The sequence below is a fragment of the Canis lupus genome, chromosome 1, assembly GCF_048164855.1.
Source record: "Canis lupus baileyi chromosome 1, mCanLup2.hap1, whole genome shotgun sequence".
In the NCBI taxonomy this organism is placed as follows: Eukaryota; Metazoa; Chordata; class Mammalia; order Carnivora; family Canidae; genus Canis; species Canis lupus.
The window spans coordinates 51,359,871-51,379,432 of record NC_132838.1 but is presented as its reverse complement, the minus strand read 5'-3'; the positions used below and the strand labels follow the sequence as shown (position 1 = coordinate 51,379,432).

Below are 19,562 nucleotides of genomic sequence, written 5' to 3'. Positions count from 1 at the left end.
ATAGTTGTGTGTGCTGCCTGCAATAAAGAAAACAGGAATAAAAAGAAGCTTTAAATTCTACTTGTCAAAGAAACAAGGACTTTTGAAGGGAAAGAAGTTTAGATTTCAAGTCTAAAGTCATTTCAAATGTTTTAAAGCTAGGATTTTTTTTTATTGTTCAATATTTCTCTTTGCTTGTAGCCCAAACCAAGTTGTATTATCATTTTGTGAATTATTGCTACCAAAAGGTATGTTTCTCTTGCACTTTCTATGCCCAGACTGAACACTTTAAAGCTGAGTTGCATTTCTCAGCCTCTGGCTGCAAGAGTAAAGTGACAGCATCATTCTGCCACCACTTGATCCAGGGAGTCGGGGCTGTTTTCCAAATAAGCCAAAGAGGAGCTTCAACAACAGGAGTTGGCAACAGCTGTCAAAGTTCAGAGGAAGATGTAGACTAGCCTAAGATGGAGCAAAGAATACTTCATTCCCAGGAACAAAAAAGGTGTGTCCTGTCAACTTATTTCCCCTCAGCATGTCCATATACTAGGGAGAGTCCTTTCTACTTTCCCTTTAAAAAAAAATTCCAATGTATTTAATGTGCAGTGTTATATTAGTTTTGGATTTACAATATGGTGATTCAACATTTCTGTACATTACCCAGTGGTCATTCTGAGAAGGGTCCTCTTCACCCCCTTCACCTATTTCACCCATCCCCCACCTACTTTCCCTTTGGTGACCATCAGTGTGTTCTCTACCATCAAGAGCTTCCTAGTCTATTTTTTTATTTGTTCCTTTATTTCATTTCTTAAATTCCACATAAGAGTGAAATCATATAATCTTTTGTCTTTCTCTGACTGACTTCTTTCATTTAGCATTATTACACTCTCTAGTTCCATCCATCCTGTTGCAAATGGGAAGGTTTCATTCTTTTTATGACTAATATTCATTTATATATATACGTACCACATATATACCTAAATGTACACATATACATATGTATATACCATATCTTCTTTATCCATTCATCTAATGATGGACATGTGGGCTGCTTCCATGACTTGGCTACTAGAAATAATGCTACAGTAAACATAGGGGTGCATATATTTTTTGAATTCGTGGTTTTATATTCTTTGGGTAAACACTCTGAGGTGGAATTACTGGATCTAATGGTGATTATATTTTTAATTTTCTGAGGAATTTCCATATTGTTTTCTACAGTGGCTGCACTAGTTGGTCTTCCCACTAACAGTGCATGAGGATTCCTTTTTCTCCAAATCCTCACCAACACTTGTTGATTCTTGTGTTGTTGATTTTAGTCATCAACAGGCATGAGGTGATAGGTCATTGTGGTTTTGATTTGCGTTTCCCTGATGGTAAATGATGATGAATATCCTTTCATGTATCTGTTGACCATCTGCATGTCTTCTTTGGAGAAATGTCTATTTATGTCTTTTCCTCATTTTATAATTGGACTATTGGGGATTTTTTTGGTGTTGAGTTGTATAAGTTATTTATGTATTTTAGACACTAACCCTTTATAGGATATGTCATTTGCAAATGTCTTCTCCCATTCAGTAGGTTGTCTTTTGGTTTTGTTGATTGTTTCCTTTGCTGAATAGAGGCTTTTTATTTTGATATAGTCCCAATAGTTTATTTTTGTTTTTATTTCCTTTGCTGTCGGAAACTTATCTAGAAAAATGTTGCTACAAGCTGGTTTCAGAGAAATTACTGCCTGTGCTCTCTCCTAGGATTTTTATGATTTTAGGTCTCAGTTAGATTTTTATTCCATTTTGAGTTTATTTTTTTGTGTATGGTATAAGAAAGTGGTCCAGTTTCATTCTTTCACAAGTAGCCATCCAATTTTTCCAACACCATTTGTTGAAGAAACTGTCTTTTTCCCATTGTGTATTTTTGCCTCCTTTGTCGAAGAATAATTGACCATACAACCGTGGGTTTATTTCTGGGCTTTCTATTCTGTTCTATTGATTTGTGTGTCTATTTCTGTGCCAGTATTGTACTTTTTTGATTACCACAGCTTTGTAGTATATCTCGATTTCTGGGTTTGTTCTTTTTTTAGGATTGCTTTGGCTATTCCAGTCTTTTGTGGTTCCATATACATTTTAAGATGATTCTAGTTCTGTGAAAAATGCTTTTGGTATTTTGATAGGACTGCATTAAATCTGTGGATTGCTTTGGGTAGTATGGACATTTTAGCAGTATTAATTCTTCTAATTCATAGACATGGAATATCTTTCCATTTGTGTCATCTTCAACATCTTTCATCTGTGTTTAATAGATTTCACAGTAAGAGTCTTTCCCATCTTTGGTTAAACTTATTCCCAGATATTTTATTAACTATGGTATAATTGTAAATGGAATTGTTTTCTTAATTTACGTTTCTGTTATCTCACTTTTTAGTGTATAGAAATGCAATGGACTTGTGTTTATTGATTTTGTATCCTATCACCTTGCTAAATTCAATTATCAGCACTAGTAGTATTTTGGTGGAGTCTTTAGGGTTTTCTGTATATCATGTCATCAAAGTATCATGCCATCTGCAAATAGTGTGAAAGTTTTACTTCTTCCTTACCAACTTGGATGCCTTTTATTTCCTTTTCTTGTCTGATTGTTGTGGCTAGGACTTCCAATACTACCTTGAACAAAAGTGGTAAGAATGGACGTCCTTGTCTTGTTCCTGACCTTAGGAGAAAAGCTCTCAGCTTTTCACCATTAGTATGATGTTAGCTGCGGGTTATTCATATATGGCCTTTATTACATTTAGATATGTTCCCTTTACACCTACTTTATTAAGTTTTTTTTTAAATCATGAATGGATGTTACACTTTATCAAATGCTTTGTTCTGCATCTGTTGAAATGATCATATGGTTTTTGTTCTTTCTCTTTTTGATGTGATGTATTATGTTGATTGATATGTAAATATTGAACCACCCTTGTAATCCAGGAATAAAACCTACTTGATCATGGTGAATGATTTTTAGTGTATTGTTGGGTTTGATTTGCTAATATTTTATTGAGGATTCTTGTATCTGTATTCATCAGAGATATTGATTGGCCTGTGGTTTCTTTTTCGTGGTGTCTTTATCTGGTTTTGATATCAGTGTCACACTGGCCTCACAGAATGAATTTGGAAGCTTCATTCTATGAGAATAGGTATTAATTTTTAATTTAAATGTTTGGTTGAATTGACCTGTGAAGTCTGATTCTAGACTTGTGTTTGTTGTGAGTTTTTTTATTACTGCTTCATTATCAGCTTCATTGCTGATAAACAGTCTGTTCAAGTTTTCTATTTTATCTTAATTTGGTTTGGTGATATTATATGTCTCTACTCAAAAGAACGTACTCATTTCTTCTAGGTTTGTTGTCCAGTTTGTTGGCATATAGTTTTTTGTAATATTCTCTTATCCTTTGTATTTCTGTGGTGTTGGCTGTTATTTCTAATCTTCCATTTTTGACTCTGTGTATTTGCGTCTTCTCTTTCTCTCTCTCTCTCTCTCTTAAATGAATGTGGCTAAAGATTGATCAATTTAGTTGATCTTTTTAAAGAATCAGCTCCTGGTCTCATTGACCTGCTGTATTGTTTTACAGTTTCTATTTTGCTTATTTGTACTCTAATCTTTATTATTTCCTTCCTTCTATGGGATTTGAGTTTGTTTTTTGTTTGTTTGTTTGTTTTCTTGTTGTTGTTCTTTTTTCTGTACCTCCTTTAGGTATAAAGTTAGGTTTTGTTTTGTTTTGTTTTGTTTGACATTTGTCTTGCTTCTTGAGGTAGACCTATATTGCTATAAAACCTCCCTTTTAGAAAAGCTTTAGCTATATCCCAAAGGCTTTGGACTGTTGTGTTTTCATTTTCATTTGTCTCCATGTGTTTTTTTTCTTTGCTTTCTTGGTTGAGCCATTCATTACTTAGTAGCATGTTACTTAACCTCCATATATTTGTATTTTTTCCAGATTTTTTTTTCCTGTAGTTGATTTCTAGTTTCACAGCATTGTGGTTAGAAAAAAACTGGTATGACTTCGATCTTTTTGAATTTGTTGAGATTAGTTTATTGACTAGCATGTGATCTGTTCTGGAGAATATTTCATATATACTTGAAAAGAATGTATGTTGCACTGTTTTAGGGTGGAATATTCTGAATATAACTGTTAGGTCCATCTGGTCAAGTGTGTCATTCAAAATCACTGTTTCTTTGCTGATATTCTGCTTGGATGATCTATCCATTAATACAAGTGGAGTGCTGAAGTCTTCTTACTATTTTTTTCTCTACTATTATTGTATTAATATTGATTACTTCCTTTATGTTTGTTATTAGCTGCTTTAAGTATTTGGGTTCTCCCATGTTGGGTAGATAAATACTTAGGATTGTTATTTCTTCTAGTCAGAGTTTTTCCTTTATGATTACATAATGTCCTTCTTTATCTCTTATTACAGGCTTTTCTTTAAAGTCTCTTTTGTTCCACACAAGTATTACTATGCTGGCTTTCTTTTTATTTCCATTTCTATGATAAATGCTTTCCCATCCTTTTGCTTTCAATCTGCAGTTGTCTTTAGGTCTAAAATGAGTGTCTTGTAAAAAAATAAAATATAAATAAAAATGAATCTCTTGTAAGCAAGCATATTTATGGATCTTGCTTTTTTATTCATTCCGTCACCTTACCTCTCTTGATTAGAGTGTTTAGTCCTTTTACATTCAAAGTAATTATTGATAGGAGGGCACCTGGGTGGCTCAGTCAGTTAAGCATCTGATTTTGGCTCAGCTCAGGATCTTGGGATCCTAAGATCAAGCCCTGTGTTGGGCTCTGTACTCAGAGGGGAGTCTGCTTCTCTCTCTCCCTCTCCCTCTGTGCCTCCCCTTGCTCGTGCTCTCTCTCTCAAATAAATAAATAACATCTTTTAAAGAAGTAATTATTGATAGGTATCTATATATTGTCATTTTGTTACTTATGTTATGGTTGTTTTAGTGCTTCTCTGTTCATTTATTTTCTTGCTCTCTTTTCTCAGGGTTTGCTGGCTTTCTTGGGTAATATATCTGGTTTCCTCTCTATTTTTTGCATATCCATTACTAGTTTTTGATTTGTGGTTATATATATATATATAACACATCTTATGCAAATAGCAGTCTATATTAAGTTCAGGGTCATTTAAGTTTGAACCCATTCTTTGCTCACCCACCCACCACATTTTATATACATAGTGTCATACTTTACATCCTTTCATTTTGTGAGTCCCTTGACTGATTTTCATAGATATATTTAATTTTAGTGCTTTTATGATTCCTACTTTTCTTACTTATAGTTTTTCTTTTCTACTCAAAGAATCCCCTTTAACATTTCTCATCCGGTTGATGAATTTCTTGACCTTCGTTTGTCTGGGAAACTCTTTATCTCCCCTAGTATTCTGAATGATAGCCTTGCTGGATAGAATATTCATTGTTTCTTTTTTTTTCAGCATTTTGAATATATCTTCCCTGTACCCTCTGATGTACAATGTTTCTGATGAAAAATCAGCTGATAGCTTTATGGGGTTTCCCTTATGTAACTGTTTTCTCTACTCTTGATGCTTTTAAAATTCTCTTTCATCAGTACTTTTTGCCATTTTAATTACCACCTGTTTTCATGTGGCTCTCCTTGTGTTGATTTTGTTAGGAGTTCTCTGTGCCTCCTGGATCTGGATTTCCATTTTCTTGTCCAGACTCAGGAAGTTTTCAACTATTATTTCTTCAAATAAATGTTCTACTCTGCCTTCCTCTCTTCTCCTTTTGGGATCCCTCTAATGCTAATGTTATCTTACTTGCTGGTGTTGTTGAGCTTCTGTAATTCATTTTCATTTATTATTTTTTCTCTCTTTTGTTCAGCTTGATTACTTCCTGTTATTCTATCCTCCAGGTCACTGATATGTTCCTCTGCTTCCTCTAGTCTACTATTGATTCCATCTAGCTTATAATAAAGTTCAGTTATTGAGTTCTTCATCTCTGAATTGTTCTTTTGCATGTTTTGTATCTCTTTGTTGAAAGCCTCATTGAGGTCCTCCACTGTTTTCTCAATTCCAGTGAACATTACTTTAAATTATTTATCAGGCATATTACTTATCTCCATTTTGTTTAAGCTCTCTTGTGGTTTTGTTCTGTTCTTTCATTTGGGACTTCCTCTGTCTCTTCATTTTGTCTAATTTTCTGGGTCTGTTTCTATATGTTAGGAAAGTTAACTATATTTCTTGCTCTTGAAAGTAATGGTCTTATGAAAAACAGGTCCTAAAAAATAAATAAATAAATAAAAATTTAAAAAAAAAGAAAAAGAAAAACAGGTCCTGTAGTGCCCTGCAGTGTAATATCCCCTGCTTACCAGGACCTGGCACCTCAAAGGTGTCTCCTATGTGTGTTGTGTGTGTCCTACTTTTATGGCTGAGCCATGTTTTCCTTCAGTCCAGCTGTCTGCAATGGCTCTATTTGCCTGTTGTGGGAAAGGTTTAGTCCCTGTGTTGTTAGTTGGCCAATCTGGGGCCAATTTGGGCTTAAGTTGGGTCAGACCAGGCATTTGCCAGAGATGCAGTAGCACCAACTACAGAGTACTCTCCTTGTGTTGTCTCCTGAGAAATTTCCATTGGTGGGAAGAGCCTGTAGTCAGAGCCAATGTCAGCTGCCAGCCCACTGCTGGGGACATAGTGGGATTATTATTATTATGATTATTTTCTTTGCTTGAGGGCAGAAGTTACTTTGGAGTAGTGCTGGGCTCTGTTGGGTCCACTTGCACACTGCCAGGCTTGCAACTCTGCTTTGGATGGGCTCTCACAAAGAGCAATGGTGAAGGGCATGGATCCACAGAAGAACATGGGCCAGGGCATGTGATTCCAGCAGGGTCCGTGTGGTCAGCTGAAGGAAGGGACCTGAAAAAACTCCTGCCAAGGCAGGCTGAGTTGAAGGGGGCGGATTCACAGATGTCCATGGGGATGGGGAATACTGTTAACAAGCTAGGTGGAGAGTATTAACACTGTGCTCATTCCCACAGGTGTTCATGTATCCAGGCTGGTCAGCAGAGGAGGGAAATGGTACTCCTTTGCTCTTGGAGAAGTCTCCTGAAGATCCCTGTACCTTCAGTACATGCTCTGAGATTAGTAAATAAGTTCCCTTCCCATATATCCCAGGTGTTTTTCAAACTGCCGCTTCTATGCTCTACCACAGCAGGGCTGTTTTTTGGTGCTCTGCCCTCCTAGCTCTCCCAGAGCCAAGCTCACTGGTTTCTAAAGTTCTGGGGGTTATGTTCCACTGATTGTCATGCACCTCTGGTTTTCAAAGCCAACTGTAATGGGGTTTTGTCTGCCCCAAGCAGGTCATCTGTGCCTGGGGTGCCTGGGGTGCCTGGGGTGCCTGGGGTAGGGGTCTGCTCCTCTCCCCTGTCCATGCTTGCTTGTCCTTCTATCCCGCAGACAGTCCCCGAAGTCCATTTGGCTCCTGACTGCATTTTCACCCTTCTTACCTTTTTCAGTGTGGCCTCTTTTCTACATTTATCTGTAGGGAGTCTTCTTGCCAGTCTTCAGGTTCTTTTTGTTTTGTTTGTTTACATTAATTGTTGTGGGTGTTATTTAGTTGCATCTGTGGGACAAGTTGAGTTTAGGATTTTCCTACTCTGCCACCTTCCAGAAGTACCTCCACTTTCCTTTCTTACTCTTCGAGTCCTTGGACTGCTCTGACACCTGCTGGGTACTCAGCCTGGGCCAGGTGTGGGATGAAATGCCTTCAGGTCATTTGCCTTCTGAAGAGTCAGTTAGAAAAGTGGGTGATGTCAGTACCATAGAGCAAGGGCTTCATAAGCAGGAAGCACAGAGCAGGATAGGAGCAAGAGGGTGACAGGGAAATACCTCTCACCCAGTCCTAGGGAATCAGGAAGGCTCTAAGGGCTGATGACATGTAAGTTGAGGCATGAAGGACACCTGGGGGTGTCAAGGGCAAAGTGAGTGGCAAATTTGGCAAACAAATTCTGTGTAAGGACTCAAAGGTCCTGCTTCCTTCAGGGCAGAAAAAAGGATCTTTGTGGCAGGACTGTGGGAGGAACAAAGAGAGGGAATGATGGTGAGCTGGCGGCTGACAGTGCGATGGCTCTCAAGGCCTTGCTCAGGGTAGTGTGCTCAAGCTGGATTTGTAACCAGGGAAATGACAGGATTAAACAATTCCTTCACATTGTTTTCCAATGTGGATTAGAATAAGGTTGTTGTTTTTTCCCCACACTTAGAAATAAATGTAAAATAACTGCCAATTTCTAGAGACTGCCTAGAAAATAGTGGGAACACAGCTCATCCAGGAATGGTGAGTCACTGTAAATTTTTAAAATTGTGACCTGTCCCCTCAGTTTCTTGCAAAGTATTTCCAGCTAACAGATATTTATTTATATGCCCTCTCCTGGAAGTGAGCTTATATAATCATTGGTGGGGGATTACAAAAGGAAATGCTCTGTTAATGACAAAATATTGTAACATCTTATTTTATTTATCTGAGAACAGAAGCTGGAGAGCTTTGCCTAAATAATAAAACTAGCAAATGCTGTGATGCCTTTATGTTCTTTCAAGCTGATACATTATGAGAGCTTGTGAAACCTTTAGCTTCTAAAGGAAATAAAGAACAGCTAGAAATAATGAATATTGTCTTTTATAGTCTGGCTGGGCTACAAAATTTAAGGAGAAGATATACTCAACTTGTATACTGAGCCGACGATATCACATAACTAACTACTGTTGTATTGTGGTTGGAGGGAAGGTACATTCCCAAACAGTATTAGAATGGTGATGGAAATGCAAGGAGAGTGAGGACCATACACTTGACTAAGTGTACATTAGAGGTGGAGAAAGAATGACTGTAGTGTTGTGTAAAACATTAACCCAGTTCTCCCAAACCAGCCAGGAATTCCTGGGAGAATAAGTTAGATGTTATGAAAAGATGTGTTCTCTGGACATAAGGGCCCTCTCAACTTGCATTCAGGGAGCCCATACCCTTTGGAATAAACACAGCTTGCACAGCTGTCCCTACATTCCAGAAAGGTTGGAGTCAAGGACTTTTAATGGATGCTAAGGGCAAGATAATTTTGCACAAGCTGAGAGAAATATTAACAACCATAGTCAAAGAACTTACTCTCAAAATTCTCCAGTGATATTGTGTCTAGGTCACAACCCTTAGAGTGAAAGCCTTACCAGCATAATAAAGGAAAAAGAAAATCCTATTGTCCAGTCTGAAAGATAATGTCAAAATTTGTCTTGGAAGTTGGTATGCACTCCTAAGTTAATCAAAAACCGGTTTTGAAAGGGTGATCTTTCAAAGTTGGTGACAAAGAACTAGTCCTCATGCCTATTCTTTGTGTCACACTGTAGTCCTTTTTGGTAGGGAGATTGATAGAGAAAAGTCACCTGATCAGCACATTAGTGGGCTTCCAGAGCACCAGCATGAGAATGATGGGCTGGGATCAGTGTTCCTGTGCACAGAGAATCACAGGTGTCCCATGACTGCCCTGACCAAGCTCCCAGCCCTTCAGCGAGTCTAAGCACTCAGCAGGAGTTGTTGCTCACTGTAGTCCCTCTGCTCATTCCCTCACCTTCTTCATCCAGCAAACTCTTAGTAAAGTCCAGCTTCTAAAGTCCAGCTCACATACCTCTTCAAAAGCAAAACCTTCTCATTCTCCCAGAAGCTGGTCATCCTTCTCTTGTCCCCATGGCTCAGGCATGTGCAGGCATTTACCAGTTTTTTTGTTTATCTTATGCAAACATTTGTTAAAGTGTCTTTCTCCTCCAGACTTATGTTTTTAAGAGATTTTGTTTACCTTTGGATCACTACACCCTGATCAGGGCTGGGCCAGGAGAAAATGTGATACCTTTCTTTCTTTCTTTCTTTCTTTCTTTCTTTCTTTCTTTCTTTCTTTCTTTCTTTCTTCTTTCTTTCTTTCTTTCTTTCTTTCTTTCTTTCTTTTTCTTTTTCCTCTCTCTCTCTTTCTCTCTCTCTCTCTCTCTTTCTTCCTTTGTTTTATAAGTAAATATTGTGGAGGAAAAATCCCTGAAAGCACGGCTATTATTTATGGTAGATACAATAACTTCAGTAACCAGGATAACAGGCAAAGCTGCATCCAAGGAACAAATGCTGTCTCTGGAACTCTGCCTTTCTGTTTCTTGTTTCTGTTCTCTTCTGAACACAGACTTGCTTCTTAGACAGGTTCTCTCTCTGTGGTTGTGGTGGGGGAATGTTGTGTTCTGACTGAGTCTGCCATCTGTACAGCCTAGACTAGGGAAGAGAAAGGGAGGTACAGTGATCTGAGCATATCTGAGCAATTGCCTGGAGCTGGGAATGAGGATCATCTTCTGTTGCTTTGTTTATCTTATAGATGGAAGTTTTAACCATCTGACTGCCTTCACCCATTTCACCCCACCCCCACTCCATCACATCCCTCCCCCACCTCTGGTTACTGCCAATCTCTTCTCTGTATCTGTGAGTTCTGTTACTTTTGTTGTCACTGTTCTTTTTCTTGTCTGAACAAAGCCATCTATAGAAACCCATGCATTTTATAAGCATCCATAATGACTTCAGCTCTTCTGGTTTACTCATCAGGAGTCATTTGAATTGCTTTGTTCAACAACCCCACCCCCTTTTTGCCCCTAAAATAGTAAATACCACATGATGACCAAGCACATTACAATTGAATAAACATCTGGTCAGGCACGTGGAAGCTCTCCCAATCCAGGCCTGGAAGAGGAAGATAAGCATGGTTATATCTGCAGCCTTGATTGTGAAGTTAAACTTCTTGAAGGCATGGACAGTTAAAATCTGTATGAGGATGTCTGGGTGGCTCAATCTGTTAAGCGTCTACCTTCCACTCAGGTCATGACTTCAGAGTCCCAAGATTCAGCCCCACACTGGGCTTCCTGCTCAGTGTGGAGTCTGCTTGGTTCTCCCTTTCCCTCTCATGCCCCCTCCCCCCCAATAAATAAATAAATAATAAAATCTTTTTTAAAAAGGTAAAAAAAAAACTATATAATTGTTTATAACTAGTAGCAAAGGGATATATAGGAAGTACACTTGGGTTTATTTATACACAAATCTGAGGTAGGCTTAAACTGTACTAAATGTCCTGTTTCACGGAAAGGATTGCATCTAGTACCTGAAGGATTGTCCTGCAGGATCAGTAAAAATTTAAGACAATTTTCACTGTAGAATCAATCACTTATCTACCACTCTGGGGGTAAGAAGTGTTTTACATTCACAAACTTTCTGATTTTAGAAAGATTATACAATTCATACATTTTAACTCTGAAATACCTCCAGGGTCATTTAAAAAGAAAAACAATGATCTTTCAGTAAAAAGTATGAAGAGTCACACTAAGTAGGGCAAATGCAGACTAGAAATAATGTCATGACAGTTCATGTCAGGTTTTGTCATAAATTAAATTTAATGGCATATTTAGAGGAAAAATGAGAGCTTTGTGTTTTCAGAGCCTTTTGGATTTTAGAATTTAATTTTAATTGTTATTATTTTGTATACATTGGCCCAAGAAATGGACCCACTTTATACTTTAAACTTTGGTAATAATATAAAAATTCTAAGATACTTTTGAAACTTAACAATAGCTGTAGTGATAAGAAAGTCGAAATACTGTGCACCTGACCCATGGCGAAATTAGAGAGCCATGTGCTTGCTGGCTTAACATTGAAGACTTTGTGCTACTTAGCATGGTTTTGGCATGTATATGCACACCTGCGGTGTGTGAGTTTCTGTGCATATAAGGCATGCATGTATTGTTAACCCAGGCAGGGCCATGGAGGAGGCATACAGCCTTCCTTGAGGCTCCGGCAGTGATCATGGTGTGGACAGGCCCCAACTGTCCTTCTCGGCAAAGATCTGACACAGTTTTCCTTTTTATGGGAGTATATTGATTTTCTTTCTCCTGGTAAACTTGGCACATTATCTAGAGGCTTTGTTAACACCTTACTAACAAAAAAACAAGCTTGTTAGTGAATAGATAACAGACTCATTAGCTTTTGAGATTTTTTTTACTTGTTTAGGTGTAACCCAATGTTACCACTGACATTGTTAAATTAACAAAGTCTACAAGTAGCACATGATCTCGAGTAGTATATGATCTCACAAATTACATAGTCACTTTGTGTCCAAAATAAGGTAACTACATTCTGGATTTATATAACACAAAGTGAGTGTAACCCTTTAGCATGAAGGCTAAATGCTATCAAGTCACAGGTGAACAGGCTTTGTTTGCTCAGTTACAGACTTGCCTTAGATACCAAGTGGAGAGTGTGGTAATTCTGCTCTGTCAGGTTTTAGCTTGGAGAAAATTAAAGCTATAATATTACCATGAATAATGAGGCTTCTAAATGGACAATAAGACTTAAAACTATCAGTTGTTTCTGACAAAAGAATCTGCATCTAATGAGGAGCTAATAGAGCCCTCAGTGTGGATATCTGTTTGTTGCTGGCTATTGACAGAAGTTGTAGGGCTGTGAGACACATTTAGATTGATTCTAAGTGACAGATTGTCTATCATAACTTGGTAAGTGTGAGGACCTCTTTGATAGAGATGTAACATGCTCATTACCAATTTTCTCATAAATAGTAATAATGGTCTCTCTTATTTGAACATTTAATCTTTAACAGGTCTGAGTTTAAACTCAATATATAAATGTTATAAATAATTGTGTATATTTATGTAATACACTTTACAGAACCATATATGAATGTATCCGTATTTCTTTTATGGAGGCACATTAGAATGTGCCACAACTAACAAAGTGAAAATCTAAAAATTTGGACTTGACCAATGGGCTCTGTCTCCTAAGGGTGTACTCATCGCCTGCTGTTTGCTTCCAAACCCCAGGCTCTTCCCCTTTCTGTATGGTGTATTGGGCTGGCCATGGCAAACACCAGCTCCCAGGCTCCTCTGTGCTTCAAGTTGCCTTTGACCAGGGGAGGCCTGGTGGGAGCTGGGAGGACAGAGAGAAGGCCCAAACTAGGATGTTTCTTGCTTTCTCTTCAAGAAGCATTTCTAGGGGCACATGGGTCTGCCTTCATCTCAGGTCATGATCTCAGGGTCCAGGGATCAAGCCCACGTTGGGCTCCCTTCTGAGCCTGCTTCTCCTTCTCCCTATGCTGCTCCCCCTGCTTTTATCTCTTGCTCTGTCAAATAAAGAAATTAAATTAAATTTTTAAAAAAAGAAGAAAGAAAGAAAGAAAGAAAGAAAGAAAGAAAGAAAGAAAGAAAGAAAGAAAGAAAGAAGAAAAAAGAAAGAAGAAAAGAAAAGAAAGAAAAGGAAAGGGATCCCTGGGTGGCGCAGCGGTTTGGCGCCTGCCTTTGGCCCAGGGCGCGATCCTGGAGACCCGGGATCGAATCCCACGTCAGGCTCCCGGTGCACGGAGCCTGCTTCTCCCTCTGCCTATGTCTCTGCCTCTCTCTCTCTCTGTGACTATCATAAATAATAAATAAAAATTTAAAAAAAAAAAGAAAGAAAAGGAAAGAAAAGAAAAGAAAAAAGAAAAGAATTGAATTTCTGGCAGTCCTGCCTTTCATTAATCCTCTCCACTCCCAGCAGATAGCCACCTCTCTGACCATCCTTCCACCTGAGTAGCTGGAGCCCCAGTGCTGCTGACCTCAGGATGGCTTCCTGCCCTGGGGTGCTTCTACCACCTTTGTAACTAGATCCCAGCATTAAATTCTCTCAGCTGAGCTACCTGGCATGGGCCCTGTTTCCCTAACTTGACTCTGACCCGTGCAGATGGCCACTTACTCAGTACAAACCACAGACTTACAGCAACCTTATAGTGGAAATTTTGTGTTCCTTTTATTTTAGCAAGAGAAAGATGTGCTTCCTTTGGAACAGATTAACAAAGAAAGATTTGGAGACTAAGATTCAACTTAACCCTTTGTAAAGACAGACAATATTTTATTTGGAAACATTATTATTAAGCAGTATCTATAAAATCATTGACTTTGGGAAGCTCAATGAAAGCCATTAGAAGGTTCATGAACAAAGAAGATGAGTCTCATTTTTTTTTTTTCCATGTTTGTGGAACTAGCTGTGGTTGGGACATGCAAAGCTTCCCAGACAATAGGTGTCAGTTCTTTCTATAGGAATTTGGAATGCATCAATTTGTGTTTTGAGTTGACTAATTAGCGTTATATAACTAACGTTCTTGGTATTAATCTGTTTTCTGATTTTGCCGCCTTATTTATTCATTTCTATACTTATTGTTATTTCCTTCTTTGTAAGAGACACTGGTAATGAGTCAGGTGGCAGAGTGGAGGGATGAGAAGAATGGATCCTGGGAATGCCACCAACAGCTGAACTGAACTATTCATGGGTCTTCACTTGGTGTAGAATTGGATTTTTATGGGTCTGATTTGGTTAGAGGGTCAGGCCTTTATGGCCTGAATGAAAGACAGATGAGTTATGATAAAGTATAACTCAGAGCAGAAGAAAAGAATCATAGCTTCATCCACAGAAATGGTAAAAAAAAAAAATATATGAGTACATTTCTATGAACTTAAAGAATCTAATTGCTGGATTGTGGAAAACACTTAATATGGCATTTATCATGGTTATAGTATAAAGCCAAGTTAATTTTCAAGGTCTCATTCTGGTTTCATTTTTTAAAATTGTTTGTACTATCATTGGAAAAAAATTAAAAAACAACTGACCAATTACTGTCATACCTTTATAGCTAGTTAATTATGGCTTCTCTGAATGGAGCCAAATAAAATGAGCCATCCCATGGGAACTATAGTTCCTGGTTAGTTTAGAAGAATTCATCTAATTTAACAGGACTTGTTTTTGTTTTGGTTTGGTTTTTCTGTTTATTTTTGTAGCCGATTTATCTTGAGCTGGCATTTGTAAAAGATGGGGTGGGTCCCTTAGAGAATCTTTCTTTACCCATATTTAAGGGGAAGCTAGGATTCCCTTCACTAGGGTTGACAGATGTTCTACCCAAGGTAGAATTTTTTTAAAGCTTCTTCTGGTTTGCTTTGCTTTATCGTTTGTGTATTTTGCATGCAGACTGGAAATATCAAAAGACTACCAACATCCTAGCCCACTCTTTGCACAGGACAGGAAATGACTGGATCATGCTAGTGATTAGTTAGAAAAGATGTCACTGCTATAGGGAGAGAGTTCTCCGGGGTTCTCTCACGTTTCTGTTTGTTGTGAGAGAGGTACCTACTACCCTTTTGTTCAGGATATCTCTTTTCAAGGAAGTTGTAAAGCAGATCTGTTTATTATCCAGTATAATAAAGACAATATCCCCCTTCAGGACAATATGAAGGATTGCTTACAGCTCCTTATTAAAGATCTGGGATCCCTAAGCTCACAGTCCTCAGCTGTAGTTCAGACCCACTGCACTTGTAGCACCTAGCTTAGTTCCTGTGCTTCATCCTATAGATTTTGGGGAGCAGGGGAACTGACATCATCATCATGTCCATACTTTTTTCTGCCTGGGCTCCATGTCACACAACACTTTGTCTCTGATCCAGGAGTCTTGTGTCTTCTGCAGCATCCACAAGACTGTGGCATACTAACTCATGGGTGAGCTCACAAGCAGGGTGAAGTCTCAGACCCCCTCCATTCTTGCCAGTTACTCTAGTGCTACAGAAGAACCTCCTTTCATAAAATTGCCAGAGAAAGTGCAGAAAGCCACTGATGTGACATATATATTTAATATACAGAGTTGATCATTTGTATTTTAGTTTTATCAGCCCATGTGAAATACTGGAATTTTCCAAATATCTATAACTTTTTATACTATTATATATAAACATCCGTTCCCCTCAATAAAATGGATTTTGGCTTTTATCTGGCTGGATTTTATCTGCATTAAAACAGTCTGTGATTTGTTAGCTGAACATCCACCAGTAGTTTTTTGCAAGCTAAGAAAAAAATATAAATACTGTCTATTTATCTGTATATGAAATACCTTCTCAATAGTCCAGCCAACTCAGCTCTTTGGGAGGACTTACTTTGTGTTACAAGTGGAATTTTTTTCATGTCTGCAGAAAGCAGTTGCAGCTAGCTCAATGTATTTCATAAGGGTCAGTCATGTCCTCCCCACTTTTTGTTTTGGCAGTCAGGAATTGCTTTAAATATTTTTCTTAACATCCTTGAACTAGCCTTTGAAGGATTTGTAAAATTTCAAAAGGTTGTGTGAAGACGGTAGCATTCCCTATTTAAAAAAAAGAAATGGAACCAATCAGTACAAGTTCCATGCTGCTCCTGGGAAAGATCAGGGCTCATAGGCATAACTCCATGGACACACCTAGACAGGCATTCATCAGAAGCACTGGCCACCCTATCTATTACAGCGAGTCTGTTGTCACACCCTCATCTGTAAGCCTGAGGACTGCAGGCAGGATGACTTGTCTGCCACTTGCTCCAGGTAGGATAGGCTCTGGCTAACTGACAGGTATACCATCTGGGGTCGGTAAGACACTTGCAAATAAGAACAGCCTGGGCTCCAAACAGCCGGCTTTGGCACACTTCAGATATTTGAAGAGTAACACCTGTTACCTGAGACATAGTATCTTTTTCAGGTGCGGTAAGTAAGGCATGTTACAGCTGTTGTCTTCTGAGAGAATAAACAGTTTACTCCCTTTACCACTACGTCAGTATAACTTGGTGGTCCTCAAATGTGTGGTTCCCAGAGCAGTAGTAAAAGCATCACCTGCCAACATGGTAGAAATGCAAATCATGGGCAGTACTTCAGAACTCCTGAATTAGGAAACTATGGTGTGGGGTCCAGCAACATCTAACTTAATACCACCTCCGAACCACCAGGAGATTCTGGTGCACACTGCTGTTGAGAGCCACAGGTGTTACTCACTGTATCTCAGGTCAGAGAACCAGCTTAGTCTCCTTACAAGCAGGGGAAGAGCAAAATGAAGGGTTGTGCTGTCAGGTGTATAAAGGGATGATGGTAGAATTTGTTGAAAAACCTACCGATTTTTCATGTAAGAAAAAACTAATGCCTATCCTCTATGGGGCATTATAAAGACACAAATATGAATAACGTATTCTACACAGTACCTCAGAGCCTCTATCGGAGGTGGACCTCAGGGGTGGACCATTAATGATGGCCCAGAGACAAAACCGACTTTCCTAATGTTTTTATAAATAAAGTGGCATTAGGACACAGTCATATGTATCCATCTACCTATTGTTTGTGGCTGCTCTTAGGCTACGATGCAGATTGAGAAGCGCAACAAGGACCCCTTCCCCCCAAAGTCCCACAAAGCCAAAAACATTTAATCTATGGAGCTGTAATGAAAGGCCGAGTTCAGTGTTTAAAGGGAAAGTACTGGGGACACCTGGTGACTCAGCAGTTAAGCATCTATCTGCCTTCCGCCCAGGGTGTGATCCTGGGGTCCTGGGATTGAGTCCCACATCCGGCTCCCTGCATGGAGCCTGCTTCTTCCTCTGCCTGTGTCTCTGCCCCAATCTCTCTCTCTCTCTGTCTCTCTCTCTCTCTGTGTGTGCATGTGTGTCTCTCATGAATAAATAAATAAAATATTAAAAAATAATTATAAAGGGGAAATACCTTCCACATTCCAAGGTGTTAAACTGGAACGAAGTTGAGGAGGAAGTGTGGTGTGCAGGCCTTCTTCTGCTGTCCAGTGATATAGTCATACTGAATTTTTGCCATGGCTGAGAACTTCACTTCAAGGATGTGGTTATCGTGGAAGGTGTAAAGACTGTCAGGCAAGAGGCAGACCGATTACTGTGCCAAACACCCTGGTGTATGAAGGGTTAAGGGGTGTGGGAACAAATAGAGAAATGACAAAAGGAAGACATGAGGAAAAATAAAAAGAGGATTTGGATCGAGAAGGGAGAATGTAAGCCATCAAAAGAGTGTGACCCATGTGAAAAGCAAACATAGAGGCGTGTGGGCCCAAGACAAGGCTGGTGAAGCCAATCAAGGAGAGAAGCACAGGTTTAGAACATTCCCAGCTGCTTAGCATGGGGGATGGGGCCCAGGTCTCCCAGGGAATTCTGGGACGTTGCACAGAGGCAGAGAAAGGTGCAGGAAGCGTCGGGGCTTGCACTCTGCTACTCTGTCGGCCTGCGGGCTCGCGTGTGCTTGTTCATAGGTGTGCCCCCGCGATTCCTCACTCCGCATCACCTCCTGCCGCCGACTGGCCAGCCGTGTAGCCGGCTGTAGCCGAAGCACTGGGCTTCCCCCTTCGAAAGTCTGGTTACTTCCTGCCTTCGCCTCTGATTGTGTGACTTTGGGCAAATCATTCCATGGCTCAGTGTCTCCCTTTCCTCATTTGCGAGATCCTGTTTCAGGCCTCCTCCTGCATCCGCGTTGTGTTCTCCTCCCGGACCCCCTGATCGTGGAAGGGCATTGCTAACCCAGGTCACAGAGCGTGTCCCCAGCTCCAGGGCCGAGAGGGCAAAGGAAGATGAGCAGAGACACTCAGGCCCTCCTGAAAAGGGGATTGCTCATCAGTTTGGCACCAGGGCATTAGTCACCCTCCAGGGGTTTGATTTGGATTTTCTTCTAACAAAGACTTAATAATAGATTTCGTCTCTTGCCTGTAAGATTGTTCACGGTGACAATGCTTAGGGGGACATGGCCAGCTGAGCTCCATGCCTGGCATTTCTCACATATTTCTCATTCTTTCAGGAGTTTTTCTTCAAATGTGGAGCACACCCGACCTCTGACAAGGAAACGTCCGTAGCTTTGAACCTGATCACAACAAACAGTCGAGACATCACCTGCATAACGTGCACCGACATCAGGTAAGGATCTGAAGGACCCTCCACATGTTGCTCTCCCAGTGGTAGACTCTCCCGTGAGCCTCCTCGGTGGGTGCTCTTTCTGGAGGAGCATCTGCTTTGCTTCGACTCCGTTTGCACAATATGGGTATATGTCAATATGATCAAACTCTCTGAAGTGTCAAATCCTTAGTGTGCTACTGGTCAAAGCTTCAATGACGTTTGCCAAATATGGGTATATTTCAAAATAATCAAACTTTTTATTATTTTTTTAGAATTTTTATTTATTTATTTATCCATGAGAGAGAGAGGTAGAGACACAGACAGAGGGAGAAGCAGGCTTCCTGTGGGGAGCCTGATGTGGGACTCAATCCCAGGACCCCGGGATCACACCCTGAGCCAAAGGCAGACACTCAACTAGTGAGCCACCCAGATGTCCCTATTATCAAACCTTTTAAAGTGCCAAATTCTTCATGTGGTCAGTGGTCAAATAGTATGCTAAGGGGATCCCTGGGTGGCTCAGCGGTTTAGCGCCTGCCTTTGGCCCAGGGCGTGATCCTGGAGTCCCCGGATCGAGTCCCGGATTGGGCTCCCTGTGTGGACCTGCTTCTCCCTCTGCCTGTGTCTCTGCCTCTCTCTCTCTCTCTCTCTCTCTCTCTCTCTCTCTGTGTGTGTGTGTGTGTCTTTCATAAATAAATAAATAAAATCCTTAAAAAAATAGTATGCTAAGATATAAGTGGCATGACTTATGTTGAAAAGTGTAATCTAAAAAAACACAAACACATGTACTGACATTGGTGAGTTCTAAAGTAAATTAAAAC

At 39.7% G+C, this 19,562-nt stretch overlaps 1 protein-coding gene across 1 annotated transcript in view; it reads left to right on the top strand.

Moving 5' to 3' along the window:
• The window catches only part of PRKN (parkin RBR E3 ubiquitin protein ligase), a 1,297,938-nt gene that overhangs the window by 710,373 nt on the left and 568,003 nt on the right, over positions 1-19,562 (top strand). Inside the window, exon 6 of the mRNA XM_072830092.1 lies at positions 18,650-18,765. Within this exon, the coding sequence (XP_072686193.1) occupies positions 18,650-18,765 (116 nt within the window). The remainder of the gene's footprint in view (positions 1-18,649; positions 18,766-19,562) is intronic.